The sequence below is a fragment of the Pongo pygmaeus genome, chromosome 9 (genome assembly GCF_028885625.2).
Source record: "Pongo pygmaeus isolate AG05252 chromosome 9, NHGRI_mPonPyg2-v2.0_pri, whole genome shotgun sequence".
NCBI lineage: Eukaryota > Metazoa > Chordata > Mammalia > Primates > Hominidae > Pongo > Pongo pygmaeus.
Window position 1 is genome coordinate 106,621,181 of NC_072382.2, and position 20,493 is coordinate 106,641,673.

Sequence of the window (20,493 nt, forward strand, 5' to 3'; positions counted from 1 at the left end):
CCCAACTCAATTCACACTGCATTGATTTTATTTACTAAACATTTTCAGAATCTGACCACTACTCTTAATTCTAATTGTTCATTACTTCTATTCAGGCCAACACCCTTTCTTTCTGAATTACACCAAGAACCTTATAAACCTTCATTTTGTCCCTTCTATTCTATTCTTCACAATGAAGAGTGTTCCGATATCTAGATTTGACCATGAAACCTCTCAGCTCATTCTAACTTAGGCCTTCTCATTCAGCCTCATCTTCTGATACTGTCCGCACCTTGCTCATTACAATGAAAATATCCTGCTCTTCATTTAATGTCTAGTCCAGTCTCCCACCTTCTCCTTGCTTCCTATTCTCCTATACTTTCTATTTATTCTCCAAGTCTAAGACCAGAAGGCATTTTTTTTTCAGGCAATCCTCTGATTCTCTGAGGGGAGACAATGTCAGAGGTACATGTCCCTAGGGCACCTTGTTTCTCTTTAGGGTTGCATAGTTTTTTACCTTTAATTGTGATTTCCAGCCTAATTCTCAGCATCCACCATTAGATTTTATGCTCTGTGAGGACAGGTGGCCATAAACTAGGCCTGCACTACTTCTGGCATTCAAGGGAAGTCTAATAATTATCTACTGAATCACTAGTTGAGTGAATGTAGAAACAAATGAATAAATTTTAGGTAAGGCCCAACTCTTGAAGAATATTTAATAAAAGGTAAGTAAGTTTGATTTTATTTAATAGACAATAAGCACACACTGGAAGTTTTAAGCAGAAGGAAGGCATATTCATTCTGGAAAATTTGGTGAGCAAAAGTTTGTGAAAAATACTCTGCTAGTAGTTAGGGTACCATTTTGAGGAAATATTCTTACACATTCAAGCTTACAGTCAAGTGGAAAGATAGATATGCAAATAAGTCAAATAAAAAACATTATAAGAATTTAAATAATGAGCAGATGCTCAAAAAAAAGCATGAGCACACTGTGTTTCAGGTAGAAGATAGCTGTCCAGAGAAGGGAGGGCTTGACACTGAGACCTGAAAGACTAGGGGGAATTTGCCCCTTGAACAAGTGAGGGCTGGTCCCCTAACAGACAGCAGTGTGGGAAGAAACACAAAGATTTTAGGGTGTCTAAAGTAATCAGGAAGCTGGGTGAGCTGGGCTTTAGAAAGTATTGAAGTGTGCAGCCAAGACTGAGGTGGGCGTGATGAGATAGGGCCACCATTTGAAGATATTTGTTTGCGGAAAATTGACAGAACATTAGTGTGTCGAGTTTAAGAGTCAGGCCAACCTAGATTCACTCTTCTCAACAGACATTAGACCAAAAGAAAATTTCATAGTCCTTTTCTAGACACCTTCCTCAACTATAAAATGGCAATAATAGCACAAACTTAACTGACTGGTTTTAAATATTCAGTCAGAGAGAGTGCAGGAGATACCAATCACACAGTACTGTTTTTAAAACACAGTTTTTATTGATTATTTTTTGTTATTTTAGTAATCAATGAATTGAAGATGCAGTGATAATAAAAACGAATGGAATAATTTAGAGGCCAAATTCATCACGAGCAGTTTCAGTCCTAGGCAAAGTGATGTGATGTTCTTACACATTTTATATAGGATACTGTTTTTCACTAGTTTTATTTAACGAAGACCAACTACACATGGTTGTTTATAATTATTGACCCACTTAACTTGTTTTTGATTAGTGCCCTTCCATTTCTCCTATCTATTATCTAATGATTCTCCTTACTCCAGTCTACGACCGGTAAAGTCAGCCTGCCCGGCCAAAGAGGCAGCCATGGCTATGAATCTGACTTACTCCTCCCTGGCCAAATGCTTTTTAGTATCATAAAATAGACAAAAAAAAATTTTTAAAGCAAGCAATTCCTGCATGTTAGGAGTGTCAGTTAAATCTTGTGAGGTGAGATGTAAACCTTGGAGATAATTAAGCTACTGAGGGATGTAAACCTGGAGATAATTAAGCTACTGAGAGAATCAAAGGAATAAAGAAACTTAACAGCAAGGAAGTATAAGTGAAGTAAAATACAGTAAATATTTGCTTTTTTTTCTTATGAACATAAAAATCGTGGCTTAGAGTGATTAATGGAAAAATGAATAAGTATATTTTGAAAGACAGAAACACCATCTGAAACATTATCTGAAAGTTTAGATATTTTTTAAAAGGCAATAGGGAGCCAATGTATGTTGCTGAGCAAGAAAATTACATTAATAGATCCCTAGCATGTGAGAGGTGAGAGTTAACTAACTGACCACCTTTGCTAATAATGCTAACCTGCAGAAGAATCTGTGCCAGGCTAGCTTCATAAGAATTGTCTGCAGATCTTTAAAGGTTAATAAATGTCTACAGGCTGTTAAAGATTGAGCAATTCAGGGTTGGGAAGGCAGTGGTAATCTGATTTTTAAATATGACTGCAGATTATTCATATATGTTATAAGGTTTAGAAAGCACTGACCTATTCCAGTTTCTTCCTTTTTCCAATGAGGAGAATGAAGCCAAAGACGCAATATGACCTGCTGGAATATGAGCTGCTTAAGTAGCCCAGGACTCCAACTCATAAGCTTTTTTAGCTTCTGTGTGTAAGACAGGTGGCTTGAAAGTAGTGTGCAGTATGGACTGAAGGGTTAAGTTTTTGGGAGTGGGAAAACAGTTAAAAGTCTATGATAGCAACCTAAGATGTATTACATTATAATAGTTAGTACCAGGACTACATAGAAAGGTGGAAAAATGCAATCACTTTAAACAGACCAATAAGATAATTCAAGATAAGGGATGACAACACGTTGAGAACACAGAGGCTCTCAGATCTGATTGTGGGGAGAAGGTTCATAGTCTGGAGGATTAATTTGGATCAAGAGGAAGCAGAGAAGATTTCAGAGTGCATTTAGAAATTTCTGGAGTTTTCTCACACAAATAACTTACTCTGTCTTTCCTTACACTCTCTTTGATTACCAGAAGCTGAAAGAAAGGAATTAACCATTTTCTGGCTTGAAAACATCTAGAGAACATACTCTCCTTCAGTGTCTCTACACAGAGTCTCATGATTCAAACTACATACCACCAATAAGAGAAAGATTCAGCATGCACGCTATTGGCTGATTTCCCTTTTGGTATTTCTGCCTGTCACATAGCAATAAATCAAGATTTTTCTAAGACCTGAGTCCCCAGCTGCTAGTCAGAAAAGGGCCCAGACTCACCAGCCATAGCTAACAGCCTCTGTCTCTTCTTACAGCACTGGAAAGTGCCTCAGACTCAGAAATAAAAGACACCAGGTATTTCCTTATTGCAGGGAGTGGGGACAAGTGATTACAGATTATGAAGTTGCTTCTGGGAACCTCTAGTTTCATCATTGGGAAGTGCCCTGTAGTCAGCAAATTGGCTTTCTAGTCTTGAACTCTAGATTCTTCCCTGGGGAAAAAAAATGCAAATGACAAAACATTGTTTTGTGGGTTGAAACCTCAGCCTGGTTTTCTTTTTCCTTTTCTCTCTCCATAGCCCCACATCTTCTTCTATTCATCCCTCTCTTCTGATCTGTCAGTTTTTCTACCTCCGCTCACCTAAAAACACATGTCCTGAATGAGTAAAATCTAACTAGTTTCCTTTCACCTTCCCATAAGAATTAATCAAATATTTTGTATATCTTAGGTTTCTTTATTTTTCATTTCAATTTTTATTTGGGTTTCAGGGGTAGATATGCAGGTTTGTTACAAGAGTATATTAGATGATGCAGAGGTTTGTAGTACAATTTAACCTATCACCTAGGCAGTGAGAATAGCACCCAGTACATAGTTTTTCAGCTCTTGCCCTCTTCCTTCACTCCTCCCTCTAGTAGCTCCCTGTGTCTGTTATTCCCATCTTTATGTCCATGTGTACACAATATTTAGCTAGAACTTACAAGTGAGATTATGTGATATTTGGTTTTCTGTTTCTGCATTAATTTGCTTAGAATAATGGCCTCCAGTTGCATCCATGTTGCTGCAAAGGGCAGGGTTTCATTTTTATGGCTGTGTAACATTCCATAGTAGGTGTGTACCACATTTTTTAAAATCCAATCCACCATTGATGGACACCTGGGTTGATTCTATTATTTTGGCTACAGTGAATAGTGCTGTGACAAACATTTCAAAGCACATGTCTTTTTGATAGAACAGTACATTTTCCTTTGAGGATTCAGTCAGTAATGAGATGCTTGGGCAAATGATAGTTCTTTTTTTAGTTATTTGGTAAATCTCCAAACTGCTTTTCACAAAGATGGATGCATCACATTACTGGACTTCAAGCTATGCTAGAAATCTGCAGTAACCACAACAGCAAGGTACTGGTACAAAAAAACAGACACATAGCCCAATGGAACAGAATACAGAACCCCAAAATAAAGCCACACACCTATAACCAACTGATACTCAACAAAGTCAACAACAACAGCAAAAAGAAACAAGGAAAGGATTGTTTATTCAATAAATGTATTTCTTGTTTAAACTGTGCTGAGGAATCATGATGGAGTCTTCTCCTCCCCATCTCCCTGTCATCTTACCCTTTGATTGGAGACAGTTCTGAAGGAATCCTCTTATGTACTTCCTGGAATGCTGTTCTTCAACTGACTAAAAGTGCTTTAACAGTTAATTTTTACTTAGGGTGGCAATTCACTTCTGCTTTTTGATATTCTCTGAGCAAAGACTGATCGCAGATGTAGTCTCAGGTTGAAGTAGAATATGCATGATAGTACAGAAGAGATATGCCCAGAGAAACAGTTAATAAAAGGCAAAAAAAAAAAAAAGAAAAGAGAGAGAGAGAGACTGTAATGTGTTCAACTATGAAGGTTTTTAAAAAGTCAGAAATTAACTCTCATTTAATATATTAAATATTAGAAAAAACTCCTATTTGCAAGTAAGGGGTAGTTCTTCGAATCCTCCCTAAATCTTAACACCCCTGAGTGAATGATTTCACTTCAAACTCGTTTTCTCTGCACCATGCCAGGACTTCATTGTGCACACCATGCATCCTAGAGTTTCTTCAGGGTGTCAGGCACTATCTGCCAAGTGCTTCATTTTGGATGGCTGTCTTATCTTTTCAAGAAGTCTGTGAACTACTGAGGGTTGATTCAAAACTTACTTTCTTTGTCTTAAATACTTTTGCAAACAGTAGAAACATGCAAGTTCTGTTCATGGATTTGTCAGTAGTAAACTGTGGGATTTGGGAAAAGTTCCTTATCACACTACACTGTCGCTGTCATAACTAGCTGTCTTCCCCCATCTCTCCTGCTGAGCTCTAAATTATTTGAAGTCAGATACCTGCTGTAACTTATATCACATCCCCAAAGCAGAAAGCCCAGCAAACGATTTTTCTTTTTTTAAAAATGGCACAAAATAAATTTTTGTTCAAGAAAGTAATTAATAACATTGCTATGTTTGTAAGTCTGATTTTCTTTTTTAAATTTTTATGTTTTATTTTACTTTAAGTTCTGGGAAAGAAAGGTGCCAATAGCCAGTTTGGGTCTGACAGATTAAGTCAAACACTCTAAATTCCTTAGTCACTCTAAGTTCCAGTCCCTGTTTCTTCAGTGTGGGAGAAAAATGAGGACAAGTTTTCATTTTTCTACTAGATTTATTATTTCAAAAAAGTTTATTATTCAGCAGACATAATTCCAAAAACCTTTACAGAAGGATCTCTTCACTCCCTATGAGAAAAAGAAATAATAATAAAAAAATAGGAAAGAATTTTGTTAAAGACATGCAAGTTATAAAGTTATCCACCAATGGGAACATACACAATTTTAAAAGGAAAGACCGCATGCTATGTTTAAATATACCCTGCTGAGGTGAAGGAGAGAAACATCCAAAAGTGAGGGTTCATAGTCTTACGGCCACTTCTAGGCCAATATCAGCTGAATCTCAAAAGGGGTCTAAATGAAAAACTTTGGGAGAAGAGCAATGCGCTCTGCACTGACCAAAAGAAAGACATTACTTCAGTATTTTCTGTATGTGGCTTGATTATCCTTTATCCAAAATGCATGCTACCAAAAGTATTTCAAATTTCGGATATTTTTGTATATTGGAATTCAGCAGTATACTTACTGGTTTAGCATCCCTAATCCAAAAACCTATAATTTGAAATGTTTCAATAAACATTTCCTTTGAATATCATGTGGGCGCTCACACAGTGTTGGATTTTAGAGCATTTCAAAATTCAAATTTTTGGATTAAGGATTCTCAGCCTGTAGACCTAGAGTTCTTGACTAAAATGGACTTTCAGCACCCTTTCCTCAACCTTCCCAAACTCCCGACCATACACATGTACCTGCCCACAGACATTCATACGGTTTCCTTATTTTAATGTCCTGGGAAGAGGTAGAAACATCTTGTCAAAGTCACTCTTTCAGTGGTGGGCATCTGCGCTCTACCATCTGGCTGCTCAAATGAAAATCGAACCTAAAAGAGTAAGGAAAGTCTATAGCCCTTTTATTGCTGAGTTTTTTTTTTCAAGAGTTTCTTGAGTTATGCCAAAAAACTACAACAAATATAGCAAAATAAGTGACAAAAACAAAAAGTACTTCCATCTGCAACAAGTATAACCATATATGTATGTAAGCATTGAATGACCCTCCTCAGGGCATTTTAAATCTGCTGCTGGATCTAATAGCCATGAGAGATACAGGTAAATTAGAGTCCCTTCATTTGTCTCTGCAGGGCAGGAGCGGGGTGAAACTAAACGATTGTTTTCTCAAGGCTGTGGGTCTTAATAGATTGGATTAGGCTCCTAGGTTTGTCCACTCTCCAAAGAACTCCAAAACTCTTTTGGAAAGAAGGGTATTATTGGAAGATAAACATGTCTGGATCTGCTTTCTATGCTTCCAATTGCAATAGCCAAGCATTCAGGGAAGTAGAGTGAAATAGCATCCACTAGAGTCCTACCTTGCGGAAAATTTCCTCCACATCACAGGAACAGGCATATTCTTGCATATGTTGAATGAGTCTCATAATAAAAACAGAGCCCATTGTGGGATGTCTCCAAGAAACATTATCTATGGATAAAGCACATTTCAAATCTCAAAACTGGCTCTTGCCTGAAGAAAGAGAAGAAACCCTAGTATTTCTACTCCAGCTGAGGGATGTTTGAAATCATAAATTTAGTAGCAAATAAGGAAAAGGCAGAATGGGGTCGAGGGGAGTGATTGGGATTTGGAAACGAAATATCTAAATGTACATTCCCAAAGTGGTATTACTGACTGTGATTTAAGTTAATTATGCATTCTGATATTTAATAGACTCAGCTAGCTATACAGGGGATGGTATTAACTCCATGCACAAGAGGTATCTGAGGTCACACAAGTGTTTGAGATAACCCAGGATATGCAATACTCAGTCTACATGGTGTAATTATATTAACAAATTCTCAATTTATGTACTTCATAAAAGATTAATCGAAATTAAATAACATCGACAGTAAGATATTTACACACAAAAAGTTAACTATAAAAATCATAAAACAGAACAAAAGTAGAAATCTAGGAGGAGTAGATAAGGAAATAAGCACATTATATTGGAGGAAAAAAGTTGTTATGAAGAAGAGAAATATTAAAGAAAAACAATATTAATTTATTACACAGTAGACACAGAAGTAATGAAGGCATAAAATTATGCAAAGGAAGTCATAAGAGAAAAGCAGCAGCAATAGCTCTGTATATAATGACAGACACATTCTTTAATGATGCATTTTAGCCAGTTATAATGGTCATAAAGTATATATTGATAATAAAATTCTATTTAGAAACACAGCTATCTCAGCTAAATGAAGCCTTTAACTGACACTTGTTCTAGTAAAAGGAAGTAAGTGAAAGATATGGTGGAGACAGATATCTCTGCAAATGTTTTGTGAAATCAAGGAAATAGATAATTATTTTTCTTCAGGAGATCACTATGATGTGGTTGGGATTGGCACAGCAGAATGTGGAGATAGGTTTAACATGGAAGTTATAGATAACTGAATTGGAGTTTCTGACAGTCATCTGAAAGGGAGGAGTAAGGAAAGTGAAAGAAAAGAAAGACACATAAATCAGCCAGATTGATGACGAGAAGCCGGGGCCTACAAAGAGCTACTTAGAGAGCGGTGAATGTCATGTGGAAGGCTGGGATCAAAGGATACTAACGAACAGTTCTGTCTAATATTAAACTCTGCTATATGTACTCAGGCTGAAAATATATGGTGTTTTTGGGTGGTGTCATTGTTTCTGATCATTGGGAAAAAAAAATTATTGAGTTCTACATCAGGGCATGTTCAACACAATGTAGAACCAAGCTTCTTCTGAAAGAAGATATCTCATTTTAGAAAATATTTTAGAAAACTTAACTATCTGAGCAGAGGCAGGGCCTTTGGGCCAGAGGTGACCAAGAGAATGCAAGTCCTCTCAGGAAACTGCCAAACGTGGTGAATGAAAGGTTTAAATAATTTTTATTTAAACCTTGCTTAGAAAAGTAACTGAATTAAATTATCAAATATATACATTTTAAATAATAGCAGTTTTTTAATGTGTGCTTTATTTTGTGTCATGCTCAATATTTCAAATATATTAATTTATTAAATCCTTAGAAAAATAATATTTATACTCACATATTAGTGAGCAATTCAAGGAAAGCCCAAGGAGGAACTAGTGGAACTGTTTTACAAAATACTAAATGTCTGGGTCAGTCAATAATAGCAAGATTCTTACTACAAAGCACACGTTTAGAAAAATTCAAATATATTCTGTCTTATACACTTCATGCTTCTAGGTAAAACCCACTTTAATTTAGGGCCCCAAAGTGCCTTGCTTGCTGTTCTACTTTTCGGAACCTTGCTCCTACTCTTCTACAAATATTTGATGTCTGGGCAAATCGGACTAATGAATGATCTCAACATGGTGGAATTTTCTATGCAGAGTCAGATTCTAATGTACTACAGCACATACCATCTTCCATTTAATTCTCTGCTATCGCTCAAAGTTCCAAAAATATTTTGAAACATAGATGAATTCTTTAATTAGTAATGCATTGAACAGATATGTAAAATTGATCTCTTGGATAAAGGGAATTGTGTGTATAACTTGGAACAAAGCTTGAGTTGGTCTTGAGTTGTTAATCACCACCTCTAGTGGGTTACTGTCACTTTTTGTATTGATAGCCCCAACAAAGATGTCCTTTGTAAGAAACCTGTTACCTGGTGTGGAAGAGCAGAAAGCGATAAAATCCTTCTCAATGTGGGCTTTCTTAATAGCATCATCCTCAAACTCTTCTGTAGTTGGTAAAGATATGTTTCTAGAAACTCCTACTGAATCTTTTAACCACACCACACCATGGCTGTCTGGAAAGACACAGTTTGATTTGTTACTACTACCAATGGCTGAGAAGATGTTTTCCTCCTAGCCTCTGTTCAATGATATTTATTAATGTGTTTGCTCTATCATTAATTCACATGCAAATACACACATACATTTCAGTTACAATCTTTTCAACAATGTTTATCTTTTCTAACCATCAAACAAATTGTAAAAATTTCCAAACATCAAAATCTCAAGCTTAAATATGGAACAAATATCTACCAACCAGCCCTTCAATTCACAGAAGCTGCAATCTTGAATACTGACAGTACGTGTTCTTTGACATTAAAAGACAAACAAAAAGAAACCAAAAATTCCTGGATGCATACAGAGTAGGATAGTATTTGATTGTCTGGTGTTCTCAAAGGCATCAGCACTCACCACCACGGCAGGCCTGGATGATGATCACCTTCGGTTTGTCCTTCAAACTTGGGCAGTTCTTGGTATTCAACATTTTAAAGATTTCATTGAGTTGTAATACATCTGGGACTTGCTCAGAGTGTTTCTTCCCACAAATGCCTTCCCGAATACCGTGAGACATGAACACCAGGAATGTGCTGTCAGAGGTCTTGTGCTCTGGGCGGTGTGCAAATGCCTTCAGCTCTGTAGTCATGTCCTGAAAGAGACCATATCACTGATATTCGATGTAATTAACTATCATGGTACCTTGGAAAGTCAATAAATAAATACTTAAGGAGTTTCTTAAGGAATTCCATGAAAAACAACGGGGTGCCAAAAAAAATTTAGTCTTAGTTTCAAGAAAGGTGAAGGAAAGTGTTATAGGAAGTCATCCAGAGTTATCTTGTAGAGAGACGGTGGCATTACTGAGTCAATAAAACATCTCCCAATTCAGTTATACCAGGCTCGTGCTGAATGACTCTTATGTTACAAAGGACCATGTAGTATCCAGAACTCTCTCATGGCAAGTTTGTATTTTAGATTGTCAAGAGATTACATTTCTTGGTCTTACAACTAAGCTTTCTAATATTATTTAGTTATACGAAAGGCATAACCATTGTTTCTGTTGTATAATAGAACTTACCGAAGCAGTGAGATTTTTTTTCACATCTACGCTGTACCCCAGATTTTGTAGCAGCATTGTCATGCCTGTGATGTCAACCTCAGCTCCAGTTCTTCTAGGAATACTGTCAAATTCTTCATTGCAGATAATGAGAGCAAGACGTGTGCGGCTTGACTTGTCCATTATTGGATAAATCTGTAGGTAATGCAATTTGAATGAGCAGCCTTGTTCTCTCCAATTAAATATTTCCCTTGCTGGTTTATGACAGCTTCCCCTTCCTTAGTCCTATCAAGATACCAAACCCCATGAACTATACATTGAAAAGGGGGAACAGAATTGAATGCTGCTTCAAGAGTATGCATGGACATTGCAAACGCCCAGATGGCAGCTGAGCTTCTAACTTCATTGTTCTTGATAGGTAGGATTTTGAAAGATGCACAAGCTTTGAAGCAAAAATGACTGAATTCTAAAACTGGTTGTTCCAATTTCTGATTGTTTTTCTTTGGGAAAAATATTTAACAATCCCCTGTCTCAGCTTCTTGATCTCTAAAATGGGTTATGTTTAAGGTTAAAAATTATGTATTATCATGTGCAAGATGCTTAGAACAATGCCCATTCATAATAAGCATTCAATAGCTGCCATCACTGATGTTATTTACCCAGGAAGTGGATCCAATTTGGAACTCTTTCTATAAACCTGGGATTCTAGGATATAGAAATCCTTTATGTAAGGGGAGCAGAAGTATGATTCTCCAGAACTGCTCAATGAAGTTGGCTCTAAGAATAAGCCACTGCATTTCAGAACTGCCTCAAGTGTTTCTTTCACCCCACTCTAATCCTTGTGTTCTGAGCATGGCACCTCTGCCGGCTTTTCTTTCCATATCTTTTGAGCTTCTTTTAGGGAGCAAAGCTTGACATTCCCTTTTGAGCCTGAAGATGTGGGCATAGCTGGGTTGTCCTGCACTGCCTGAGGAGCTGCAAGAGACAAAGAACATCATGAACAGTGGCATCCCTGTTTGTTCCGCTTTGTGTTTGTTACAGCCTCACCTATGGATGAAGCCGCAGAAGAGGAAATGCACTCTGAGGAGGACAATCCTGATCTACATCATTAATACAGCTAAGTGAGTTTGCTCCTAATCGAGCACATTTCAAGCAAGAGATTTCCAGGTATGCATTGTAAGTATCTTCTTTCATATTTCAGGATCAGCCTTTCTACAAGCATTTTAGATACTAACATAGGAAGGGAAAATTTCAAGTCTATGCCTGATAAAACACTCAGAAAACAAACAATGTGTGAGATAAAATAGTTAGAATATAAACTTTTTTCAAAATATTCAAACCCTAGGATAAAATGTAATGGGATCAGGTCTTAATTTAATCTACTAAAATATTTTTAAAAATACATGTTTATCTTTTTATTTATTTACTTAATATACATGGTAGTAAGCACTAGGAATATTTTTTAATGAATCTTTGTCCTGTCCTTCAGGATCTCTTCCTTCTATGTGTACATATGAAAGGACATGAATATTGAATATATGAACTAGAATGAAGATATAATGATAAATGCTAAAATCAAAGTACACACTAGGTGGATTCATAGCACTAAACATTCATTGCACAGACACATGAGGAAATGTTTTCACAGAGTTTATGTGAGAAAATCCTTGAGCCTTTTATTTCATCACAGGTTCAACACAATCCAACAATGTGATGTCCTTGTTAAAGAAATTAATGTAACCTTTGTTTTAAAATAGAAATAAGTTTTCTAGATCTGTGGAGGACCTTTTAGAAACTATTAAGGCAAAAAATAATATTTAATTTTAAAAACAAATTTGAAAAACGGTTATACAATCAGTTAGATAAACAAAGGCAGCATGAAATGTGCTGATGTGGAGAAGAACTAATTAGAATAGATATATTGGAAAAAATTATAGAATAATCATTTGTTGGATAAAATGTTGGATTCCTTCATAAAGAAGTGTGAAAACAATAGAAAAAAACTAAATAGAAGTAGTTAGGTTATTTTTGAGCTATTTTTTCACAGTAGAGAATACAGTATTTCTTTATATATTGAATATCCCATGCTGTGAAACATTTAAGAAAATATTCATGATATCCAACCTTAATAAATTCAGTAGAGTAATATCTGAACTTGATAAATAATTTGCATTCCTAGCCTCTACATTGCTTTCAGATATAAGTTTCTTTTATTTTAAGAGTGCACTATGGGAATAGGGGTTCTTTAATAAAATAATAGAAGTAGAAATAGAGAGATGGTTCCAAATTTGAGAAAAGCCTGCATAAAACTTGGCCATGGCTTGAATGTTAGAGGTGCATGAGAAAAAAGGGTGCCATATGAGTTTCAAGTTCCTGGTTTGAACAACTGGTGACGGTGGCACCAATAACCAAGTTACACAAAACCGGAAGAGAAGCAGGGTGTGGAAGTATGGCATGTTCAGCTCTGGGAAAGTTTAGAGTAAGATGTCTCTGGGATATGGGAGTGAATATTTTTGTAGGCTTAAATAATGAAGTTTGGTACTTATTTGGGTAATCAGGATTTGAGACACAGATTCAGAATTTTTAATATAAACGTGGATAAAGAAGCTGTGGAAACAGTTTCTACAAAAGCAGAATAGATTACAAAAAGAAAATTATACGACCAATCTATGAGAATTCTCCATAGCCCATTTACCCACGGTTCATCCTACAAAATTAATGTCAAGGAAGATGTGGGTCAAAGAATGCTCTTCCTTTAAAAACAGCATTACCTGGAAAGGAAGAAAGTACTCCTTGAGAGTCTTGCATATTAAGGTAATTTCCAGATGTTTGATCTATGAAAAGATAAAGGATATTTAAGTAGTCACTTATCATCTCTGGAAAACTTCACCCCAATCTGTAAAACACTCCCCACTAAAAATTTCTCCCATAACACTGACTGACATTAAATAATGTTCAAGATGTTCTTTAATTTAGAGAGTGGTGGGAGGTAGAAAATGAAAGAGGCATTGATAGAAAAATACATGTTTATTACACATAGATGAAAACAGAAACATCTGCAATGTCTGCTTAGACAGGCATAAGCTTTCCCTAAACCTTAGAACAGAAGGCTTTTGCTTTCAAAGAACATCTCCCTCTGAAGTGGCTTTAGGAAGTGCCACAGACATCAATGACTGGGAATCCACCAGAACTCTCATCCTCACCACGTGGTAGGTCCAAGTGGTCATGAGATTTGGCCAGCTCAGTTCCCGAGCCCTGTATTGGGCCTGAGGAGGATTGCAAGTGGAGGATTTCCAGGCCTCACAGCATGATCCACAGCCTGGTAACAGACAACCGGGTGATCTTACTCAAAGAAAATACAAGGAGGCAACTGGAGGAATGAGCCCATTAGAAATCTTCACTTTTCTATACGTTCAATGTGTTCTCTGAGTGTATCGCCAATGTGTTCTCTGAGTGTATCGCCATCATTGAAATATATTTTATTCTTTTGGGAGGGTAAAATTTTGGAGAAAAGTTATAAAAAGTATTTGATTATAAACCTTAAATCTTCATGTGACTTTACAACTACGTAAGTGCCTACGGACCCCTTGCACTCAGCAAAAATAAATCCACAAGTAAATATTTTGCCTTGCCAGGAACACTGGAACACACAGCGTGAAGCTTTTCAGATGGTTCTCAAGAGCTTCAGCAAAGGAGCTACCACATACTCAGAACAGGAAATGAGCTTTAATCAGAAAAGTGCCACTGAGGATGAAGGAAAAGAATCAAAGGAGAGTCAAGGGACATGCAATAGGGACCCTGCTACAGAAATATGGCCCTGAAACCAGAGATAAGAAAGTTTTCTTCAAATTAACATGACTACTAAAGAAATCAAATGTTACGCACGAAGACAGGCCCTAGGTGAACTTGAGTGTGAGTCACTGACCCTTACCTGCTGAGAGTCCCAGCGTCTCTGCCAGGTAACTGTCTTCTTCACAAATGTATGTGATGCAAATTTCACATGCCCGTGCCCCTTTCGGAATAAGAGAGTCAAGCAAAGCTCGGGTCTTATCCATAACTGTAGCATTTTCACGTTTTACTTTCTCTGTCTCTTCCTTGTTCAGCACCCTTGTCTGTAATAATTCATCCAGTAAGCCATTTATCGTGCCTTCACCCATGGAACGGATAAACAGCTTTCTCTTCTCCTTCAGGACCTTGTCTATTTGGAGCACAAGGATTTCTCACATCATGAAAACGGCCTCATATTCCTCTCATGTAATCAACAGAAACTGACCTCATTAGATTTCATCAGTGAAATGTCCCCCTCCTCACAGTTGGGTAATCCCTCTTCTTACTGTATCGCTGTCCTACTTGTTTCCCTCAATAGTCTCCATGCATGTGCATGGAGTGGCCTGAAGACTGAGTTTACCATTTCCACATCAGTCCCTGGAAAGCAGAGATCATCCTCTTATGTCGCATGTTTATTTAACTCTGATTAATAAAGTAATGAAGCAGAAATAGCCCATTTCATTTAGGAGCCACTGCTGCTAGTATTCCTACTGTGCCAATTCTGTACCCTCTGTCAGACTTTCAACATGTAAATAAGAGTTTAATTAAGATTGCAAAATGACATCAGGCTTCCGCTAAAGCCTCAGTTCCTTTCTGGGCTTTCCTTTCCTTTCTAAAGTCTGCAAGAATCTTCTAGTTCCTTCTCTCCTCCCTCTCCCCACTTTTCCTCACTTCTACTCAAGTAAACTTCCACAGATGCTAATTATGGCTTCCAGAAGAGCCAGCGCCTTCCAAAACTCTTTCTTCCCAGGGACCTTTTCTTGGAACAGTAAAAGACTCACCGGCCATGGCTTTTCTCTCCTCCCCTTCTAGTGTGACTGAAACTGAAAGTATGCTTCACCTTCCTTTTTGGCAGGGCCTGTACGCGTATTGGGAAATACTCACTGTGCATGCATATGCATATCTTTATTTTTCTTCCCATTAAAGAATCAGAACTGTAGCCTGCATCGGGTAGCGTATCCATGGGAAATTTTCTTCACCAGCCCTTGGATAGATCACGGTAGGAGGGGAATGGGGCTTGGAGAGTAAGACAGGATTGAAAAAGTACGTGTACAATTAAATTCACACAATGAAGAGTTTCTCAATCATTAGAAAGCTTGACGGAGAAAAGTAACACAACCTTTGGAGTATGTGAACCACTGTTCCCCTGACCCCACCTCATAGCTCTTGGGAAAGTTGTAAGTAATGTATGTCCCTGTGAAACATTTTTGCTTTAAGAAATGGAAACATTTTTCAGCAGAATTGAAGCTTTTCTTATTTAATGTCCTTCTTTTCACATTGCTTTTTTCTTTCTTTCTTTCTTTCTTTCTTTTCTGATACAGGGTATCATTCTGTTGTGCAGGCCAGAATGCAGTTATTCGACCTTGGCTCACTGCAGCCTCCACTTCCCAGGCTCAGATGATTCTTCCAACTCAGCCTCCCAAATAGCTGCAATTACTGGCACATGCCACCATGGCCAGCTAATATTTGTATCTCTTGTAAAGACAGGGTCTCCCTGTGTTTCCTAGGCTTGTCTTCAGCTCCCAGGCTCAAGCAAGGTGCCCACCTTGGCCTCCCAAATTGCTAGGATTACAGGCATGAGCCACCCACCCATCCTGGAGGGTTTATTTTTGAGGGAAATTGCATTATAGAGGCCCAGAGCATAGGCTCTGGAATCAGAATGTTGAACTTAGCATTTTAAACTTCCCTTCCTCAGCAAGATATTGAACTTCCCTATGCATTAGTTCCCCTGTATGTGAAATAATTTTATTAATAGTATGTACCTACATAGTTTTGAGCATTAAGTGAGAGAAAATGTGGAAAATGCGTGGAACATAGCTTGGCAAATGGTAAGCAAATAATAAGTGATAATACTGTAATTAATACAAATGTTTAAGGTTAGAAAAATAATCAAGGATGATTATTTGCAGATTATCTAGCTAAGTTTATCTTTTGTTAGAATCCTCAAGCAGTGCATCTAGTCATTCATTTAGCAAACATATAAGGACGACATTGCTCTAGGTGCCAGAGGTTCAGTCAAAATATATCACGGTCCTTTCCCCTTTGGTCTCACATTCAAGAGGGGAAGACAAACGTGAAGGGTGGTGATGTGGTCTGTCTCCGTTTCCCTACTCAAATCTCACCTTGAATTGTAATAATCCTCATGTGTTATGGGAGATATCTGGTGGTATGTAATTGAATCATGGGTGCTATTTTTTTTCATGCTGTTCTCTTGATAATGAATGTCTCATGAGATCCGATGGTTTTATAAAAGGGAATTCCCCTGTTCATACCCTCTTGCCTGCACCCATGTAAGACGTGTCCTTGCTCCTCTTTTGCCTTTTGCCATGATTCTGAGGCCTCCCCAGCCATGTGGAACTGTGAGTCTATTAAATCTCTTTTTTGTTCTATATAATTACCCAGCCTTGAGTATGTCTTTATTAGCAATGTGAGAAATGACTAATGCAGTAAATTTATACCGAGTAATAGAGTGCTGCTGTAAAGATCTCCAAAAATATGGAAACGACGTTGGAACTGGGTAAAATGCAGAGGTTGGAACAGTTCTTAGGGCTCAGAAAAAGATAGGAAAATGTAAGAAAGTCTGGAACTTTCTAGAGACTTGTTGAATGGCTTTGACTAAATGCTGTTCATCTCGAGTGAAGATAGGAACTTGTTGGGAAGTGGAATAAAAGTGACTGTTGCTGTGTTTTAGTGAAGAGATTGGTGGCATCTTGCCCCTGCCCTAGAGATCTGTGGAACTTTGAACTTGAGAGAGATGATTTAGGGTGTCTGGCAGAAGAAATTTCTAAGCAGCAAAGCATTCAAGAAGTGATTTGGGTGCTGTTAAAAGCATTCATTTTTATGTAGTTGCAAAGATATGGCTTGGAATTGGAACTTATGTTTAAAAGGGAAGCAGAGCATAAAAGTTTGAAACATTTGCAGCTAGATGATGTGCTAGGAAAGCAAAACCCACTTTCTGAGGAGAAATTCAAGCCAGCTGTAGAAATTTTCAGAAGTAATGAGGAGCCAAATGTTGATCTCTAAGACATTAATCTCCAAGACAATGGGGAATATGTCTCCAGAGTATGTCAGAGACCTTCCAGGCAGCCCCTCCTATCACAGGACTGGAGACCTAAGAGGGAAAAAAATGTTTTCATGGGGTAAGCCCAGGGCCCTTCTACTGTAGGCAGCCTAAAGACTTAGTGCCCTTCTTCCCAGGCCACCGAAGCCATGGTTAAAAGGGGCCAAGAAATAGCTTGGGCTGTGACTTCAAAGGGTGCAAGCCCCAAGCCTTGGCAGCTTCCATGTGGTGTGGAGCCTGTAGGGGCACAGAAGTCAAGAATTGAGGTTTGGGATCCTCTGCCTAGATTTCAGAGGATGTATGGAAATGCTTGGATGTCCAGGCAGAAGTTTGCTGCAGGAGTGGGACCCTCATGAAGAACTTCTACTAGGGCAATGCAGAAAGGAAATGTGGGGTCTGAGCTCCCACACAGAGTCCTCACTGGGGCACTGCCTAGTGGAGCCATGAGAAAAGGGTCACCATCCTCCAGATCCTAAAATGGTAGATCCACCAACAGCTTGCGCCATGCACCTGGAATAGTCACAGGCACTCAATGGCAGCCCATGAAAGCAGCTAGGAAGGACGCTGTACACTGCAAAGCCACAAGGGTGGAGCTGCCCAAGGCCATGGAACCCCGACTCTTGCATCTGCATGACCGAGATATGAGATACGGAGTCAAAGATCATTTTGAAGCTTTAAGGTTTGGCTGCCCCTACTGGATATTGGACTTGTATGAGGAATGTAGCCCCTTCCTTTGGTCAATTTCTCCCATTTGGAATGGGTGTATTTACCCAACACCTGTATCCTCGTTGTATCTAGGAAGTAACTAACTTGCTTTTGATTTTACAGGCTCATAGGTAGAAGGGACTTGCCTTGTCTTAGAAGAGACTTTGGACTTGGACTTTTGGGTTAATGCTGGAATGAGTGAAGACTTTGAGGAACAGTTGGAAGGCAGGATTGGTTTTGAAATGTGAGCGCTTGAGATTTAGGAGAGGCCAGGGGCAGAATGATAGAGTTTGGCTCTGTTTTCCCACCAAAACCTTACCTTAAATTGTAATAATCCCCAGGTGTCATGGGAGGCACCTGGTGGGAGGTAATTGAATCATGGAGGTGGGTTTTTCCCATGTTATTCTCATGATAGTGAAAAAGTCTCATGAGTTCTGATGGCTTTACAAAGGGGAGTTCCCCTGCACATGCCTTTTTGTCTGCTTCCATGGAAGATGTGTCCTTGCTCCTCCTTTGCCTTCCACCATGATTGTGAGGCCCCCCAAGGCGTGTGGAACTATGAGCCCATTAAACCTCTTTTTTTCTTTATAAAGTACCCAGTCTTGGGTATGTCTTTATTAGCAGCATGAGAACAGACTAATACACCTGGTATGTAATATGTAACTGGAATATTCAGAATGTTCAAATGTAGCAAGTGATGAGAATGATAAAAAAATAATTGGCAAAGTAGGAGACAAAATATTGCAGGACTCATGAACTTTAGACAGGGGAGCCAGGGAAGGCAATCACATGTTCAATTGCTTATCCCAGAAACAAACTCAATGTGGCTAATTTATTTTATAAATCTATTTAATGAAAGGTGGGCTAATAGCAAAATGCACACGGTATGTTACACTTATCAAATTCTTTACCAAAAATTATCCTGAGTAGTTACCTTAATATTTTTGGAGATTAAAGACCCAGAGTTATAAAAATATCCACCTTTCGACTTGTGGGCTACCAGTTTTATTTCCTGTCCTCTAGGTGAAGGGTTAAATGTGTTTGGGTTTAACTAGAACTCACTGTGTAGGAGGACATCGTTTTTTATTTTTATTTTTTGACAGAGTCTCACACTGTCACCCCACTGGAGTGCAGTGGCGCCATCTCTGCCTCCCAGGTTCATGTGATTCTCCTGCCTCAGCCTCCCAAGTAGCTGGGATTACAGGCACCACTACACCTGGCTAATTTTTTGTATTTTTACTAGAGATGGGGTTTCACTATGTTCACCAGACTGGTCTCAAACTCCTGACCTCGTAATCTGCTCACCTCAGCCTCCCAAAGTGCTGGGATTATAGATGTGAGCCACCATGCCCAAACTGTCATGGTGTTTTATCTTTACTTTGCCAATGACTTAATCCGATGGCAGCACAAACTTGTGCTCCTTGCCACTGGGAGGATTTGTAGCATGGAAGAAAGCAGAAATTGCCTGTGTATTACTTATCTTCCAATCATTTACTTTTAAATGATTCAGTTTTTTTTCTATTAACTAAAGTATTTCACATGAGAGTTTCCCTCCCAGCCAGAGCCATGAACCACTGAGTTGAAGCATGTCAGAGTGACATCCCGGAAACAGAAGCCATGACTAGACCATATATCTGGGAATGTAGAACCATGAGCCTTGAGTCTCGTGTCATGGAAAGCTAAACACTAAGCCACTAGATTGCAAGGGCCCACTGTTTCCTCAAAAGTGAAGATGTCAAAAACTGGAAACAAATCAATATCCAATTCCGGAGCATAAAATAACAATTTGTGCTATACATGTATGCTGAAATGCTATTCAGTCATGAAAGGGAAAAATTACTAATATATGCAATAACATGGATGAAAAAAATATGTTTCAATTATGAGTGAAAGAAGCCATATAGGAAGGAACACATACCCTGTGATTCCAATTATATAAAGTTCTAGATTAGGAAAAACTAACGTATAGTGATAGAAATTCGATGACTACTTATCTGAGGAGGAAGTAGAAGGAGATTGATAACAATGGGCATGACAAAACTTTCTGGGGTGACAAAATCGGTTTGCCTATTCACTGGGATGTTATTATACTAGAATAGCCAAGTATCATTAATTATCAAATTGTATTCTTAAAAGGGGTACATTTTCTTTGACGTAAATTATACAAAAAAACATTAAAATTTTGAAGTGAAAATGGTCAATGGTTGTAATAATAGATTTTTTTTTGTTGATTTCTGGCTGGACACACTCCACAAATTTGTAAAAATTTTGGTAAGAGGAAGTTGTTCTTATAGTGACT

General features: G+C 38.1%; 1 protein-coding gene and 1 long non-coding RNA gene across 4 annotated transcripts in view; one reads left to right on the forward strand and one right to left on the reverse strand.

The window, feature by feature from the left end:
- Positions 1–16,820, forward strand: part of LOC134740278 (uncharacterized) — a 69,901-nt gene extending 53,081 nt beyond the window's left edge. The window contains exons 3-5 of one of the 3 annotated variants that reach the window (XR_010127630.1): positions 10,527–10,582; positions 11,423–11,548; positions 14,017–16,820. This is a non-coding gene — a long non-coding RNA (uncharacterized LOC134740278). Of the gene's footprint in view, positions 1–10,526; positions 10,583–11,422; positions 11,558–14,016 lie in introns of all 3 variants that reach the window. The other 2 variants (XR_010127631.1, XR_010127629.1) reach the window with 2 other exon arrangements.
- On the reverse strand, positions 1,206–15,249 carry LOC129007266 (caspase-1). Its single transcript, XM_054437878.2, has 10 exons — positions 15,211–15,249; positions 14,313–14,579; positions 13,153–13,215; positions 11,241–11,356; positions 10,403–10,576; positions 9,742–9,976; positions 9,201–9,344; positions 6,920–7,029; positions 6,306–6,436; positions 1,206–5,685 (listed from the first exon to the last, which is right to left on the reverse strand). Exons 1-9 carry the CDS (start codon positions 15,215–15,217, stop codon positions 6,338–6,340), a joined length of 1,215 nt encoding a protein of 404 aa, XP_054293853.1. The 5' UTR covers positions 15,218–15,249; the 3' UTR covers positions 1,206–5,685; positions 6,306–6,337.
- Positions 16,821–20,493: the final 3,673 nt, after the last annotated feature.